Below are 19,005 nucleotides of genomic sequence, written 5' to 3' on the forward strand. Positions count from 1 at the left end.
GAGATGAGGCCAACAAAGCTCATGTTACATAGAAACTCGATGGTGCTTGTGAAACCTTTGGTCCTATTGGACCCCAGGGTTTTTCATAAAGCATATTTTCATATTCAAGGATATGTCTTTGGTTAGAGAAAGATAATTACCCCTCTGAAATTGAGGACTTTTCCTGACAATAAACCATCAGCATGGTACTAAACATATCCTGTCATCAGCCAGAATTTGTCCCATATCCAGTAATGGCAGGATATTAGAAAATGGTGATCAAGCATGGAATTCTACACCAGGAGAATGGAGAGAGATAAACAGAGTTGATTTATTTCTGTTCTTTCTTTTTTTTTTCATTCATCAATTCCTAGAGCACTTTGACATCTTTTGGAAAAACCTGAGGATTTGTTAATGATGCATGCTGCAAACTGATAGTACCCATATCGACTGGAGGTAATATAGGTTGTGTTCTGTACATCAGTAAATGTCCATATATAGAAGAACATAATAAAGTGCAGTGACTGAGATTTTCCATATTGTATAGAAAATACAAATAATAATATGATGCCATCTGTGTTACTATGAAATGGTAACACTACGGCTTGGAAGGCCCAGTGCATGGCCTAATCTATTGTTTGAACTTTACAGTAACTGTCCCATTCTTATTCCATTTTTTCTTTTCACATGAACACACACACACACACACACACACACACACACACACACACACACACACACACACACACACACACACATTATTTCCTTAATGTTGTTTTGAAATGCAATTATTCACAATTTAAAAAACATATTTTAAACATATTTATAAACCCAGATTAAAAAAAGCCATCTGTTAAGGAACAAAAAGCATATTCTTCATAAAATAAAATGTTAATATCACGATCAGTATTCACTCAGATTTCATAATTATCATGGTTGCTATCTTCAACAGTTATTGATCATTGCTTTGCATCTTGTCTTTCTATCATAGTTTTTTTTTTATTGTTATCTAATTTGTTTTCCCTGCGAAATGTCATCTAACACACATTTTTAGTTCAGTATTCAAGCTAAGCTCTATGAGAAGTCTGACATCTGACGTTAATGTTGTAATGTTAAAATGATCATGACTTCTCACACACAGGCATCTTGAACAAATTACTATTATGGAATTCAGAAGTTGTTAGTGCACAGTGTTTTAGATTGTGAGTTTTAATAAAAACAATAACTTAATATGACCAAGAGCCATTTGTGTCCAACACTTTAGGCTAGAAACCATTGTTAAACACTTTTCTCCTTTGTAAACTGATAGATCTGTCCCTATAGCTTTTTGTCCTGTGTTTCTTCCATGTTCTCATGTGACACCGTATTTAACTAAATAAAATGACTGCACAATTAAATGTATAGCATTTTCTAAAGATTTATGGCATAAAAATAATATTGTTAATTTTCTCTCTACAGTGCGCTCAGGTTCTTTATAGCAACAAGGATTCGCGTTTACTGTGGGTGAAAGATGACTACATCCTCACTACTGGGTTCAATCAGGTAATATGTGCTCTCTCTCTCTCTCTCTCTCTCTCTCTCTCTCTCTCTCTCTCTCTCTCTCTCTCTCTCTCTCTCTATATATATATATATATATATATATATATATATATATATATATATATATATATATATATATATAACACTGCAATTTACTATTAAATCAGCATCTTTTTCAGTATGACAAGCATTCCATGTCATTCTGCTTAATGAAATACTGATTTGGTGATCACCTGAATCCAATCCTATTTAATGGGAAAAAAAGTTTAAAAAAGAACTGCTGATGGAGTTAGATGGAGACCTGGAGAATCCTACAACCCACAGTGTCTTGCACCAACTGTAAAATATGGAGAAGGGTCAGTGATGATGTGGGGGTGCTTCAGCAAGGCTGGAATTGGACGGATTTGTCTTTGGGATGGGTGCATGAATCAAGCCAAGTTGTTCTAGAAGACGGGGTTGTTCTAGAAGAACAATATTTTTCTTCTGCTTAGACAATGTTCCCCAGTTCAAAGATTGGATTTTGTAACAGGACAAGTCGCCATGCCATACAGAGGATAGAGGATAGAGGATCACCGGATCAAGACCCTGTTATGGCCAGCCCAATCTCCAGATTTGAACCCTATTGAAAACCTTTGGAATGTCATAAAGAGGAAGATGGATGGTCACAAACCATCAAACAAAGCTGAGCTGTTTTTGTTTTTGCAGTTACCCAACAGCAATCTGAAAAACTGGTCGAGAGCATGCAAAAACGCATGAAAGCTGTAATTGCAAATCGTGGTTATTCCACCAAATATGTTATTAAGACAAATCATTAACATGATTTGTTTACAAATTATAAGCATTTTGTTTTATTTGAGTTATTTAAGCTCTGCAAATACTGCATAATCTTGGGTTATTTTTGTGTGTTGTTATTTCCTTTAAATATATACTCACAATATTTATATTTAGAATTTAGGAGCAATATTGTCAGCAGTTCCCTAAAAATTAAACAAAACTGTTCATCTCACTAATACATGCACCTGTAAGAACAAAACATAAGAAATTTATTATTTTTGCAGTGGTAAAAGCTATATATATATATATATATATATATATATATATATATATATATATATATATATATATATATATATATATATATATATATATATATATATCTTTATATTATGGGTGTAACAATACACATATGTGTACTGAAATATTTCTGTACAGGGCTTTCGGTCTGGTACCAAACGCAATTCTTTTTATGTGCGGAACACAGTTAAAATCTGAATTCCCTCAGGAACGTATTAGGTGGTGGACCGCAACCTTGTTCTGTGTCTGCCTCACACTTTGAGTGGATTTTTGAAAAGTTACTATTATTATTAAACTTGAAAACATACACAATTTCCATACCAGAAATAAGATTTGTTTTGTGCATGCATGAAAATATTCTTTAGCATTTTATGTCCAGCTTCAAGCTCCAAGAGAAAATCCTGACAATTCCACATATGGAGGGAGTGAATAAACAAAGGATGGAATGAATGAAGACATTTGTTAAAGTATGCTGAAATAAATAGGACACTTAAGTATCAGAACACCATATCTTTAGTATATAGATATATGTAAAGAAACACACACACACACACACACACACACACACACACACACACAAACACACACATGTGCATTACCCAAATGTTAACTATTTTAAGTTTTCTATTTATATAATTTAATTTAATTAATTGAATTTGGGCCAGGGGGGAGTGGTGGCTCCAGCGGTTAAGGCGCTTGGTTGCCGATCGGAAGGTCTGGGGTTCAAGCCCCGGTATCGCCAAGCTGCCACTCTTGGGCCCTTGAGCAAGGCCCTTAACCCTCTATGCTCCAGGGGTCCCTTACGAGGAAAATATCAAGGTCCGTGACGTCGGAGTGACGTGGGACCGCCTTCCCGTGGGCTCACCACCTGCAGGAGGGACCGTAAGGGACGGTGCTGTGAGGATTGGGCAGCAGTCGAAGGCGGGGGCCTGCTTAGACTGCTGCCCCCGCGACCCGAATTACGGATAAGCGGGAGAAAATGAATGAATGAATGAATGAATGAATGAATTTGGGCCAATTTAATTTATTACTCAATTTAATCAATATGATAAAAAGTGTATTGCATTATTTTGATTTATTCTATTTTATTTTTGTACAATATTATTAGATATTTTGTATATTATTTAAAAAAGCAGGCATTTTATTTAGAATTAGTTTTAAAAATGTGAACTGTAGATGTCTACAAATGTTAATAATAATAAACTGCGTTAAAAAACGGCAAGCGATTTTCTGTGTAGCATATTTTCCTCCTAACTGTACCGAAATTGAACTGAACCGTAACTTAAAAACGAGGTACATACCGAACTGAACCGTGAATTTTGTGTACCGTTTTGTGTGTGTGTATGGTTCAGAATCGGCAGCAGGAGGTGCGGCTGTGGAATTACAGGAAGTTGAACTCCTCTCTAAGCTCTATGTCTTTAGCCACCTCAAATGGGTGAGTTTTACCAAAAACAGATACAATGTTTACTGCTCTATGATTTCTGCTCTATCACTGCTCTATAGCTCTGGTATGTGAAATTACATCCACCCGAGCTCTGAAAATAAATAGAGAGATTTATGGATGGTATCTGACATAGAAACAAATAAAATATGGGTAACAACAGCTTTTGACTTTTGAGCTAAACTATGATTATTCTCTGTACAAATTCAAACTATTTTAGTTACAAATTAATCTTTTAACTTAAATAAAACACAAGACGTTTAATATAGAAATTTATCAGAGCTAAAAGCTTATATAGTACCAGTCAAAAGTCTGGATACACCTTCTCCTTCAGTTTTTTCTCCTATTTTCAACATTGTACGTTAATACTGATGACATTAAAAGAAACCCATGTATGAAAGAACATGTATGGAATTATGTAGTAAACAAAATAGTGTTAAACAACCCAGAACATGTTTTATACTTTAGATTGTCCAAAGTAGCTCCATTTAGATTTTATGACAGCTTTGCATACTCATGGTATTCTCTCAGTCAGCCTTATCAGTGAGCCACCTAGAATGGTTTTCCAACAATCTTAAGGAGTTCCCAGAAGTGTTGAGTGCCTGTTGGTTGCTTTGCCTTCACTCTCAAACCATTTCAATTGGATTTTGATTGTGACCAGGTCATCTAATACAGTACTCCATCACTTTCTTTCCTAGACAAATAGCTCTTATATAACCTAGAGGTGTGTTTGAGACAATATTAGTGCTATTACACTAATAGTGTACAGAGACAATATTAGTTCTACTGCAACTATTGTACACATCCATATTATGGCAAAGAAATATGCAGTCTCCAAAACCATCAAATTATATGATGAAACAGGCTCTCATAAGGACCACCCTATAAAAATGAGTCCAAGAGCTTCATCTGCTGCAGAGGATAAGTTTATTAGAATTAGCAGGCTCAGAAACGGGCAATTTACAGCACCTCAAAACCCACATAAATGCTTATCTGAGTTCAAGTGTCAGACATATTTCAACATCAGCAGCCAAGGGAACTAGGGTTACATACGTAACCTAGTGACGTTCCCTTTCAGGAACTTGAGCTGCGTCCGAAACGCTTTGGGAATGAGTGTCCAGTCACGCCATACTGTCCAGTCCCTGCCTAGTGTGTCTGAGCACAACCTGCATGCAGGACAGATGATCCGGGAGTGGCTCTGATGTCGAGGTCGTAGAACCTGCAAAAGGTCAGCGGTGTGGACCAGCCTGCAGCGTTACAAATGTCCTGGAGCAACACTCCAGCGGATCAGGCTGTAAAGGCCGCCATACAACAGCTGGGTGTCTAAAACAAGGTTAAAACTAAGCTCTTCAAATTAGCCTTAACTCCAAAGGGGGTGGGAAGACCAGACCACTCATAACACAGACAAATGGCATCCACAATCCATCTACTGAGCATCTGCTTATTAGCCGGGTAACCTTTTCTTGTGAGGGCCATAGCAGACAAACAGCTGCTCTGACTTCCTTAATGGACTCGTGCAAGCACTGGACACAGTCAATTGAGCTTTTACTGGTTAGGGGCTAGGTAAGAAGGAGGGCAGAATGCCTGCAAAACAACAGGTCGTGAGGAACCCGCAAGGAACCTTAGGCACATACCTTGGTTTGGGGTAAAAAATAGCACTGGCCATGCCGGGGGCAAACTCCAGGAGAGACGGGGCCATGGAAAGAGCCTGTAGGTCCCCGAACCTCTAAAGGGAGGAGATTTCCAGGAAAAAAAACTTGTCTTAACTGACAAATACCTAAGGGCTCGAAGGGGGGCTCAGATAGAGCTGCCAGCACAATGGCCAAGTCCCACACAGGCACTCTGGGTTGTGTGGGGATCAGATAGAGCTGACAGCACAATGGCCAAGTCCCACACAGGCACTCTGGGTTGTGTCCCAGGCCTCAGCCTCCAAGTGCCGCGTAGGAAACGTGTCACGAGGGGGGGCTTCCCCAGTGACTGCCCCGACTGGCGGGGTACAATAAACCGCGAAAGCTGACACGTAAACCTTCAGGGTTGACGGAGCCAACCCTGCGGCAAACTGTTCCTGCATGAACTCTAGAACTGAACCAACCGGGCAGTTAACTCGGTCCAACTGGTGGTGCTCACACCACGTGGCAAATAGATGCCATTTAGAAGCATACAACCTCCTCGTGGAGGGAGCTTTGGAAGTCTCCCGAGTCGTGAGACCGGAGACCCCCCTGGTGGTTGATGTACGAGACCACCGACATGTTGTCCGTACGGACCAACACGTGGCAACCTCTCAGGTCTCGGTGGAAGTGTTCCAGTGCCAAGAACACAGCCATCATCTCCAGGCAGTTTATGTCCCATGAAAGATGTGACTTGTCAACGGCTTAGTAGGCAACCCCGGAGCCTTTAGCGATGCAACACCTGGGGAGAGTTAGCCAGCTAGCATCTCTTCAACCCTGGGCATCTCCCCATAGCCACATAGCCTGAACCCTACCATAGCCTGAACCCTACTATATTCGCGTATAGCGAATGAGGGGGAAAGGTACGGGCCCATTTTGTAGCTTCCTGGTTTGCGCGACGTCTCCCGCCAATGACGTCACGACTGCCTATTGGCCAGATTTTACACGTGATTCAGAGTGTGAACAACGCGAGGCGTTTTTCGACGCAGCTCGAGTTCCTAAAAGGAAATTCCATACATGTTTTTTCACAGTTTGGATATCTTTCATAATAATATATAATGTTGAAAATAATAAAAATAAAGGAAAACTATTGAAGGATAAGGTGAGTCCAGACATTTGTTTGTAAAGTAAATTATGACTCTTGAACATTTTTTTTGGCAAGGCCTGGAAATTGCTTTTCTAAAATGGGTTGGGCTTCCAGGATGCTGCAATGGTGTGTCTGTGCCTCTGAGAGCTGCTGTAAACACACTCACTCACACACACACACACACACACACACACACACACACACACACACACACACACACACACACACACACACACACACCTTTTTACAAGGTGTGTAAAAAAAAAAAGGGGGAGGGAAGGCTCCATCTTCACATAGGGAACATGGAGGCCTAGCTCCTTTAACATGGTTTTTGCTGATGACCAGAGGTATTTACTGAACAAAGTTCCCAGATTGAATGTGTCTCTTGGACTCATTGTTTGGCTAAGAAATAGGTGTTTACATTAAATGACTCCAAATGCTCTTTTTTTGGCAGCAACCCACATTCTCAAATTTCCTCTTTGTCTTTGGTCGGCAGATACATACACTTATGTAACACAATGAAATCCCCGTGAACACTGTGCAGTGTTGTTAAAATCACATAGATAAGCCTTGTTAACTTTTTAGAAAGGTTTATGAGTGTTCGCCAGTGTTGATGTTCATACTGATGGATGTATTGTGCCATTAACACAACAAACATTACCACAAAGCACTAAAAAGGACATTGAGCTTGAGGAGCAGTGTGTTATTTCTTTGCCAGCAAGCTTGTGCCAGTGCAGTAGCCCCACGCTGAGGAATGTTGCAGCTTGCATAGCTGATAGTGGACCATGTGTCAAAGTGTTGGGGTTAGACTAAAGACTGTACCATGTGCTTGTTTTTCTATAGATGAGGAGAGCTGTATAATCTGTTGACAATCTGTGTGACCTTCTGGTGTTCACACATTAACACTGTAACCTCACTGTCCCTGTGCTATACTTATTCTTAGTTAAACATGTTAGATTAGTTTGTGTGGATCAAGGAGTTTAAATCACCTTTTTTTTGTTTCCTTGTTCTAATAGTTGTAAGATGTGTTAATGTTTGGGGTGGGATTGAATGCATATGCAAGTCACTGCAGGTGGTTCCAGTGGGCTTCAGAATTGATGTTGCCGGTAAACTGTAGGTTTTACTGCTGGTAAGCTCGTAAAAAAACATGCCCCCATCCGAGGGTTGTCCCCCCCAAAAAAAATTATTTAAAAAATATCGCACTCTCTATTGTGAAAAATATATGTATGTATACCTAAATAATTTTGTAAGTAGAAAAAAAAACGTGGGTTTGACCCACAGCCTGCGTTCCCAGTTCATCTCACCTACTCTGCACACACCAGTCAGGTGTGTGGCTGCAGCTCAATTAATGTTCAACTTCATTAACTAGGGTATTTTATTCACTTTAAATAAAGCGATTCTCTTTAATGTAGTTGATGCAGACTTGATTAGCGGCTATATTAGACGGTATAATGTTAACTTAACATTAACGGCCACATTTAGCGTATTGTTTATCTGTGCATTTACTAAATGAGCACTGTGCTACGTCCGAACTGACCCCACTGTATTTGTTTGAATAATCAATGTTCTATTTTATATTTTTATATTTATTGTCCCCCCTACTGATAAGTGAAATTTACGCCCATGAGCCCCTATTAAGATGTTTTAATGAACATTAAATAGAAATTCTATCAGTTACTCACCCCAATGTTTATAAAAAAAAAAGATCAGAAAATGTATAATAATGGGACCTTGGGGTCCAGAGTACAGATTAGCCAGACGCGAATGATGCATACTCAGCAAAGTGCCGTTGATTTCTTATAAAACAAACCACTGGCCATATTTAAGCGACCACATTGACTTCAAGTGCAACAGTGTAAGATGTGTTTGCCCGAGGCATCGGAACTGGTGACTTATAGAAACTTGTCATTAAACCTGTGCAAGCATGAGGAGGTTAGTTAATAATATTTATATCTTTATACTACATAATTGTTGTACTGTTACGTTGCATCACTGTGACATTGTTAATGTTGGTTAGCACCAGGGTTGGAAATTAACTGGGACTGGGGAGAAAATTGTCACTGCACAAGAGTTGTTCAAGACGTGCGCTCACTGTAAATTTGCATTTGCGATTTCTCTCATTATCATAAATAACATGGACTATAAAGTTGTTGGTTTTTTTTGCATGCGTTCTTTGCCCCTGAAGTAAACAAAGTTATTTTTTAATCTATGAAAATGAGTAAACAAGTTATAAATGGTTCTTAGTTTGTTCTATCTGTAGATAGAATATGATTTTTTTTTTTTATGTACTGTATTTTTCAGACTATAAGCTGCTACTTTTTTTTCCACGTTTTGAACCCACCGGCTTAAACAACTTATTTATGAATTTTTCCTGTTTTTTTCCCGGTTTCACAAACTTCAAGCCAAAAAACTGAACCCCATAACATTAGGCCAATGAAATTTCCGAACAGAAACGAAAAAACGCACCTCACCTGTGTTCTGAGCTGCACGGCATCGGGAGGAAAAAAAATGTTTTTAAACGCACGACGATGCCAAAAGAAAAACTCCCGAGAAATTTTTGTGAAAGGAAGGAGGAAGACAGTGAACAATGACTTTCTTGGAAGGCTACTGTTTAAATACAAGCCGTTATAACGCATTGAGTCTGGGTCATGGGAGAGCTCGCTAACTCCAGTTGCAACAGAAATCATATAAGCACAGACAGGTTTCCAAAACTCATGCTTTTTAATTTTTCTTGGCAACAGCGTAACGGGTTAGTCAAAGAAACTTAAAACTGGGCATCAGAAAATAATGACATATTCCTTGGTCTTGCACACATGCAGTAATACCGGAAAAAATTTGGCGGCAGGCTATTCCCAAAATGCCGCTCTGCTCTTAAAGAAACCACAACATATTTCACCCGTTACACCGTGTGAAAGACAGACACTGTCTTTCGTTAAAGCCTGTGTAAAGTTCATTTGTTTCAGTGTAGACACCTGCGGCTTATAGACAGGTGCGACTTATTTATGTTAAAAATACAAATCTTTGTCAAATTCAGTGCTTATATATGGGTGCGCTTAATAGTCCGGAAATTACGGTAGTTTATAACGCTACTGATATTGCTTTAAAATTACCACCTCTTTAAATGTAAGTAGGTACAGTTTATGAGGTCATACACAGTCAGATCAAATTTAACTGTGTGAATGTTAATGTGATAGATAAACTGGCTAGGAATAAATACCCCGTGCAAGCCCATCTCAAAACTTGCAAAATGCAACTGCACTTAATTTGTAAATGTGTTCCTTTAATTAAAAAACAACTACCGTAATTTCCGGAAAAAATCAGCAGAGGATAGACTATGCTTACATAAACTTAGTATTGACAAAAGAATCGGGACACCTGACTTTACCAGTAATATGTACATCTTCCCCAAATTGTTACCACAACATTGGAGGCACACAATATGATATGATATAAATTAGAAGTAAATTTCCCTTCACTTGAACTAGAAAACCCAAACCTGTTCCAGCATGACAATGCCCCTGTGTACAAATCTCCTTGAAGATATGATTTACATGGGTTGATTTGTAAGATCTAGAGTGACCTTCTCTAGATTTCTTACCTCAGCCCTACTGAACACCTTTGGGATGAGTTGAAATGCTGACTGTACCCCAGGCCTCTTAACTCTACATAATTATCTGAATTTACTAGCAAGCTACCTTGTAGCTGAATGAGCACAAATCTCCACAAGCACACTCCAAAATCTAGTGGAAGAGTGGAATTTGTTACAACAGCAATTGGGTACTAAATGTGATATGGAATGTTCAAAAAGCACATACGAATCTTATGATCAGGTGTCCACAAACTACTGTCCATATAGTGTAAATATGACTAGATAACTACAGTTGGTATAAATGTTTACACACCCCCATAAACATGCAGATCTTTGTGGTAGAACCGTGTTAAATCATGTCACCTTTTCCATTTTTGATGTGATATAGAAACCAACAAAATTCAAGTAAAAATACCAATAGAAATGTTTCAGCCAAAAAAGCAAAGGAAACAACTTTGAATTTTTTTTTGCTTGCGCACAGTAGGTGTGCACACTTTTTTTTATAAATAAAACAATCACATTTTAAATATTTACATCAACCATGTTTAGAAGCAATTAGGCAAGTAATATGGTTAGTGTAAATAGCAGGTGTGCAAACACTATTATAAATTTACAGTACAGGTGTTTTAATATCAGAGTGGTAATGTACAGTTCAACATTTGAGATAAGGGGAATATAATTTCATCTCAGGCAGTTAGCTTTCTGGGCAGCCAAAGCATAAGACTATGCAACAGACTAAAGAATATATTGCAAGGTATAAATTCAAACTGAGCATTTGTCAGAATTGAGGTTTCTTTCAGAACTCCTCCTATTAAAACATGGCTAGTGTTTAACTAAATACCTAATATTATTATTGTTCTGACCAATTTTGAAAAATAAGCATGGATTTACATCTCACTGAACTTGGCTACATTTAGATGCACTTGCTATTAAATATACAACAATGGCTGTTACTACACTGCCTATCTGGCTCCAATGCATGCTAGAAGTGGCTTGAAGTTCTTGTTGTTATAGGACATTAGTCTCCAAGATAAGAGTTTTTTTTTTTTTTTTTTTATTCTGACAGGAGGTAGGAGTTTTGCAAGAACCATAGTCACAAACCTGTCTGCTCTACAGTTTTACCTATCTGGACACATTTTGTCCATTTGTGCTTCAATCACATTCTTGTAACTTACTCTAGTTTACGTTCTTCTCTTTCCCTATAATATCAAACAAACAAAATAAACTTGAATCAGATGTCCAATAGTAATGTATATAGTCACCCACTATTCTTTGCAACAATACTCATCCGTTTCAGCAGGTTATCTAGTTTCAAAAAAATAGTGGTGTGTATATTAATGAATAAACTCTTAGATATAATAATAAACAGAGGTGCATCTCATTCATTCCGTTAAGATTTAACACAGTTTTTTCTGGCACATCAGGAAATGTAAGTTAATTAGGAAATGTAAGCCCTGCCTTGCAGATTCCACCTAAGCAAAGGTTTATTTGGTTCCTTATATTGTGTGGAGGCTGCTGATATGATGGAGAGGAGAAAGGTAGATATGTTGTGTGTTTAGGAGACCAAGTGGAAAGGGAAGTCCAGGAACATTGGAGGTGGGTTTACACTGTAAAGGCCTGATTGAAATGGTTTGGACATGTGCATAGGGACATGAGGTATGTTGGTAGGAGAATTCCGAGGATGGAGCCACCAGGAAGAAGGTAAAGAGGAAGACCACAAGAGGAGGTTCATGTATGTGGTGAGGAAAGACATGCAGGTAGTTGGTTTAAAAGAGGCAGATGTAGAAGATGGGGTAGTGTGAAGATGGATGATCTGCTGTGGTGACCCCTAATGGGAGCAGCTGAAAGAGGAAAAAAAAGAAGATATTGTGTGGAGGCAGCTACAGTGAGGAAAATAAGTATTTGAACACCCTGCTATTTTGCAAGTTCTCCCACTTAGAAATCATGGAGGGGTCTGAAATTGTCATCGTAGATGCATGTCCACTGTGAGAGACATAATCTAAAAAAAAGATCCAGAAATCACAATGTATGATTTTTTAACTATTTATTTGTATGATACAGCTGCAAATAAGAATTTGAACACCTGAGAAAGTCAATGTTAATATTTGGTACAGGAGCCTTTGTTTGCAATTACAGAGGTCAAACGTTTCCTGTAGTTTTTCACCAGGTTTGCACACACTGCAGGAGGGATTTTGGCCCACTCCTCCACACAGATCTTCTCTAGATCAGTCAGGTTTCTGGCCTGTCACTGAGAAACACGGAGTTTGAGCTCCCTCCAAAGATTCTCTATTGGGTTTAGGTCTGGAGACTGGCTAGGCCACGCCAGAACCTTGATATGCTTCTTAACTCCTTGGTTATCCTGGCTGTGTGCTTCGGGTCATTGTCATGTTGGAAGACCCAGCCTCGACCCATCTTCAATGCTTTAACTGAGGGAAGGAGGTTGTTCCCCAAAATCTCGCAACACATGGCCCGGGTCATCCTCTCCTTAATACAGTGCAGTCGCCCTGTCCCATATGCAGAAAAACACCCCCAAAGCATGATGCTACCACCCCCATGCTTCACAGTAGGGATGGTGTTCTTGGGATGGTACTCATCATTCTTCTTCCTCCAAACACGTTTAGTGGAATTATGACCCAAAAGTTCTATTTTGGTCTCATCTGACCACATGACTTTCTCCCATGACTTCTCTGGATCATCCAAATGGTCATTGGCAAACTTAAGACGTGCCTGGACATGTGCTGGTTTAAGCAGGGGAACCTTCCGTGCCATGCATGATTTCAAACCATGACGTCTTAGTGTATTACCAACAGTAACCTTGGAAACGGTGGTCCCAGCTCTTTTCAGGTCATTGACCAGCTACTCCCTTGTAGTTCTGGGCTGATTTCTCACCTTCCTTAGGATCATTGAGACCCCACGAGGTGAGATCTTGCATGGAGCTCCAGTCCGAGGGAGATTGACAGTCATGTTTAGCTTCTTCCATTTTCTAATGATTGCTCCAACAGTGGACCTTTTTTCACCAAGCTGCTTGGCAATTTCCCCGTAGCCCTTTCCAGCCTTGTGGAGCTGTACAATTTTGTCTCTAGTGTCTTTGGACAGCTCTTTGGTCTTGGCCATGTTAGTAGTTGGATTCTTACTGATTGTATGGGGTGGACAGGTGTCTTTATGCAGCTAACGACCTCAAACAGGTGCATCTAATTTAGGATAATAAATGTAGTGGAGGTGGACATTTTAAATGCAGACTAACAGGTCTTTGAGGGTCAGAATTCTAGCTGATAGACAGGTGTTCAAATACTTATTTGCAGCTGTATCATACAAATAAATAGTTTAAAAATCATATATTGTGATTTCTGGATTTTTTTTTTTTTAGATTATATCTCTCACAGTGGACATGCACCTACGATGACAATTTCAGACCCCTCGATGATTTCTAAGTGGGAGAACTTGCAAAATAGCCGGGTGTTCAAATACTTATTTTCCTCACTGTATATAGTTAACATGTTATCAATTTGATCATGTGGAACAAAACCCACTGACATGCTGAATTGGTGCTTAAAAGCATAATCAGCAAGGAAATGTGTGACTGCAGCGCACTATTTATTTCATCCTGGAGAGAAGCCACATACCTAAGGCTCTTGCAAATGAGAGCAGGTCCTAATCATCTACCCCCTATGGCATGTACACTCTGCCAGGGTATTTTTCCAGAATTGGCCCTCTCCTGCTTTGTGTTTTTTACTCAACCCCTTTTTATGGGGTTTGAATGCATAACAATAAGAACTATTGTTTTTCCATTGTTTTGCAACTATAATATAGGATTACTCATGAGTTTTGGGTGCTGAATTCAATCTATTTTTAGTAAGCTTTTAATTAGCCATTTTTTGTAAGATCATTTGTTAAGAAAAACATGCTGATTTCTGCCAGGCTTGATCTGAAACAATTACCACATGTCTTAAAGAATGCATGTTGTAGTAGAGCAGGATTTTATTGAATTCCCTCAAAGCCAGCTTGTGCTCTTTGTATGTTTCTCTAGATCACTTCTAACTAGTCTGGGGTTTAGTCTGCTATATGATGACCTTTTAATTTTTTTGGCTGGGGAAATCTGATTTATCATTATCAGACCCATTATTAAGCCTTAGGATGTCAACTGACCAACTAATTCTATGTTGATCCAGATTCAGAATTGCAGTTCCAAATATTTTGTATTTATTCTCTGACTATTGATCAATAATTACAAAAATGGTACAAAAAGTGCTTTGTGTGGTTATTTATTTAAGCCAGTGTTTTCATGGGCCGAGACATTCTTTCGTATCTGCTCTGTCCTTCTCATCTTCTCTGTCTCCACCCAGCCATTACCTAATTGCTCCCTCCCATACCCATAATTCTAATTAATTTAATTGGGCCATCTGGCAAGGCTGCAATCAGAGCATTACAATTTGACTAAATTGCTACCAGCTTTTTCATCCAATGCAGCTACATCACACCAATTCTTGCCCGTGTCCTGTGGACTGCCTACCCCCACTTCTGTTGTCAGGAGCAGAGCACAAGGCATTTGGGAAAATGTCATGATCTACATTAGACCTTAATTGGGCCTTTTAGAGTGTGAATGTAGCTTCACTTAATTGTCCATGTAGTAGGTAGCTCATTGTCTTCATTAATGCTCAGGAATTACAAAATATATCACTAAATTTGTTTCTTACACACATTACGCACTTGATCTGAGCTTGATGTAAACAGAAAGGAGATTCTTAATGAATTCTCAGGAATCTCAATGGGATTGCAATTATACTACACTAAAACACCCACAGGACCTTTCTCACCTAATCTTAGACTAATGTTCATCATAGAAATGTCAGCAATCAACTTAAACTCCTGTATTTCCAATTTTCACCTTCAGCACCAATTTCCATTTTGAAACTCCTGTATTACCTGTTTTTATAATACTACTTTTCAGCTGTGGATTAATTCTCAGATGTGACATTTAAAATACAATGACCTGCAAAGTATTCATCTGGATTACAAATTATACTTATACAAAATGCTCGAGCAAGTAGTTTTATTAAAAACAAATATGCTAATATGTGTAGTATTTTTTTTTACCCTTTCCTTATGATAGATTTGCTTCAGGTTCTTTGGGTTGGTTGGATGTATTTTGTTGACCCAAACCATTAAGCAATATCACATATGCTGTATGGGATTCAGATCTGGAACTTGACTTTAAAATATTCACATTTTGTTTTAACCACTCCAACATTGCTGTGGCCTTGTGTTTGGCACCGCTGTCTTGCTGATGTGTGAAGGTTCTACCAGGTTTCATTTAATCACAGACTGATTTATTTATTTTTTTTATGACACCCCTGTTTTTTCCATCTTGTCTCTCTTCAATTTTGACAAGAAGCCCAGGTTTTGAGGGTAGAAAGTATACCCAGAGCATGGTGCATATTTCATTGTATGGAGTATATTAAATATTTTGTGGAGTAGGTTTGCACTTGCAAATAATTTTAACTTTATTCAGTGTAAGAAAAAAAGTTTGCAAATAAGTTGAACTGTAAAGCTAAAAATAAAAATACTTACAAAAGAATATGTTTATTTCTCAGTTGTATATCTCATCAGTTCCAGTAGGCTGAATCATTTGCAAGTCACTGTAGTCATAATATTTTCAATTTTTCATTGTTTGTTTTTAATATTATTGTGTTCTCATAGAAAGGGGTCCAAAAGCATGTAGAGATGTAGGTAATGACTGGTAATGTTTATATGGTTAAATTAATTGAATCTTCTGGGTTTTATTTTTTTATTTTTATATGGACTGTGTTATTTATCAAGGATTTTGGTCCAGACCTAGGCTCAGCCATCTAGTATAATCATCCCAACCCTCCTTAATCAGCTTGATCCCATGGGCCTAAAAATGAATGGCTTATTTAATTGTGTGCATCGATCCAAGCCCATTTCTTTCCCTGTCAGAAGCTGCATCAGACCCAGATGCTGTTGTTCTTTTTTGGATTAAAGGTTGGTGTTTAGGGTTCCAGCTGTGCTCAGTGCTTGGATTTACTCGTGTTGTGTAATACAATAGTTCTGCCTTGATGAAAAATTTGTTTTTACTTTAACAAACTGTTTTATAAGGGATATTTTTTGCTGGCTCATGAAAAAGCATTGTGAGGAGGAGCCCAGATGTGGTCATTTTTGATCACCACAGTTTTGATAGATTATTAACAAGACACTTCTTTGCATGGATGTAACTTGTTCATAAAAACTTTATATGAGTCAGCAACCCATCGCATTTTCACCTGATGATCATTTATCTCTGTGCAGTTAGGGCTCCGATCTAACACAAGACCATGGGATTTCTATGATTTAGCACTCATAAATGTCTAATGTAGAAATAATTGAAGAGAAAAGAATTACTGGTAGAGAAGATTAGTTTCCCTTATTGTTGTTGCATTGAACACCACACTATTTATTTAGTGCTTCATTTTGTGTACCATTTTTTGTGTCCTCAAAAAAAGCGTGCTTTTAAGGCTCTTAATATCCTATAGGGTTCTAACTTACACCTTCCTGCAATAAGGAAACGTTCTGTTGTAAGTTTCTATATGGAATTTTGAAAAGTTCACTCAGAGGAACAACTGAATGGTGTTCTAAGGGGTCTTTTCTAAAGGTACTGCAGAATTTATTCTATGTTCACTGACAGTTACGATGTCACAGGACACAAACTGAGCTAAAGGACAGAGCTGAAGAGGAACAGAAATGCAGGGGGACTTACAGAAAATGTTTCTGAACAATTGTATAACTATTCTTTATCCATGTGCTTTATGCCTAGTTGAATTTTACATGCACTTTTTTCTGTTGCTGTAGTTATGAGTTTTATGAGTAGATTTCTTGACCTACAAGCCTTTCTAGCCATTCTTTTTACTTTTGGCTTTTATTTAAATATTTGCAGTGTGAAACCAAACCAAATCAAACAATTACCTAGCAACAAACCAAAACATTTTGCTTTAATTTGCAGGTAGAGAAATAGCGTGAAAGTGTCCTGAGACTGAAATTAGAACTGTGCATTGCACTGTTACAGTTCTTATCGGTATTTTAAATAGCCATACACAGAGAGAATGGGTCTGTAGGTGTGCAGCCTATTTTGAATAGTTGTATAATCAGGCTCAGTGGCCATGTGCCGAAATCATCTAACAATGATGAAGGCTCTAATTCATGCTATTTAAATCTTGCTTATTTTCTTTTTCTGTTAGTACTCAGTAGCAGCACAATTCAGTTAATACACATATACAAAATTCTTTGTATATGTGCGTGTGTGCGTGTGCGTGTGTGTGTGTGTGTGTGTGTGTGTGTTGTGGATGGCAGGAGTAAGTTTGGCAACTCTGTTGTGAGTTGATGTGAGTGTGATCTAACTATTATTTATAACACATGGATGAAATGCATTGTGATATGTCTCCCAAATCCATTTATCCCCTCCATTAACACAGAGATGATATGGAGAAATGCCTCCTTACCATCTTCCTCATCTTTCTCTCACCCAAAGAGTTTTTTGTGTTTGTGCTGTTACTGTCACTCTCATTCTTGAGTCAGAGGGTCTGTGGTTTGGGGCTCCTGTGTGTAAGTGAAGGTTTGTGACTGGGGCCAGCGAGTTGAATGGCAGTTCTTGCTCTGTGCTCATAAAGTGAACAAACCTGCTTCCCATTAGACCCCCTTTCCTGTGCTGCCAGGGTTCCCGTGGCCCACATACAGCAGCCAACCAGCAGTGGCAGGTCACCATACACATATACACATATGCAGACAATTACTGCTCCCAATTTCTCCTCACTTCCTTTCAATTGCACAGTTAAAGTAAAGCAGTAGAAAAGCAGTATTTCTTACATTGATTTAATTAGGAAAACTTGGAGGACATTATATTTGTAAGTAAGATAATTAAATTGTTGTTTTTTTCTTACCACTGCTAAATGTCAGCTGCAAGAAAAACAGCTACAAGAAAGGCTATAAATAAATGTCCTGCCATTGACGCATTATACAAAACACATTTAATAGGTTCCCTAATGTGATGTCTGTGGCAAGACTGGAAGACGGCTGAGCAAGACTACCGTGTGGATGTTAAAGGATGAGCAGCTAAATAAAATATTTCACTGTGCTGGAGTACGCAAAGTCGCAAAACTGAGGTGTCTCTTTTTCCTTCCATGAAGGAATGAATTCCATCTAATATGAAAAAGCATGTTGGAGTTTTACTCATTTGCTAATATTTACTAATTATATTCAACTACGGTATGCAGTTTACTTGCTAATGGTAGATGAGTTTTGAATTTTTGGAGTAGCATAACAAGTCAGATTGTAGCAATGGATAAATATTGCAAATGTGCAAATATTAAATGATGATTTCAGGCAAGATGAGTTTGTTTCTAATAGTTTTGTAGAAGTAGCAAAATAAAATAATTTACTTAAAGCACAAATGAGAGTGCATTCACAGATAAGAGGATTACCATTACTTTTTACCATTATCCGACCAGTTCCAACACTGTACAATTATATATATATATATATATATATATATATATATATATATATATATATATATATATAAAATATGTGATTCAATTCAATTATAATTATGCACTTATCAGAAATGTGCAAATTACAAAAT

General features: G+C 38.1%; 1 protein-coding gene across 1 annotated transcript in view; it reads left to right on the top strand.

The window, feature by feature from the left end:
* The window catches only part of coro7 (coronin 7), a 131,747-nt gene that overhangs the window by 58,870 nt on the left and 53,872 nt on the right, over positions 1-19,005 (top strand). The window contains exons 8-9 of the mRNA XM_083565813.1: positions 1,438-1,521; positions 3,945-4,027. Of these exons, the coding sequence (XP_083421939.1) occupies positions 1,438-1,521; positions 3,945-4,027 (167 nt within the window). The remainder of the gene's footprint in view (positions 1-1,437; positions 1,522-3,944; positions 4,028-19,005) is intronic.

Source organism: Silurus aristotelis (genome assembly GCF_946808225.1).
Source record: "Silurus aristotelis genome assembly, chromosome: 17".
NCBI lineage: Eukaryota > Metazoa > Chordata > Actinopteri > Siluriformes > Siluridae > Silurus > Silurus aristotelis.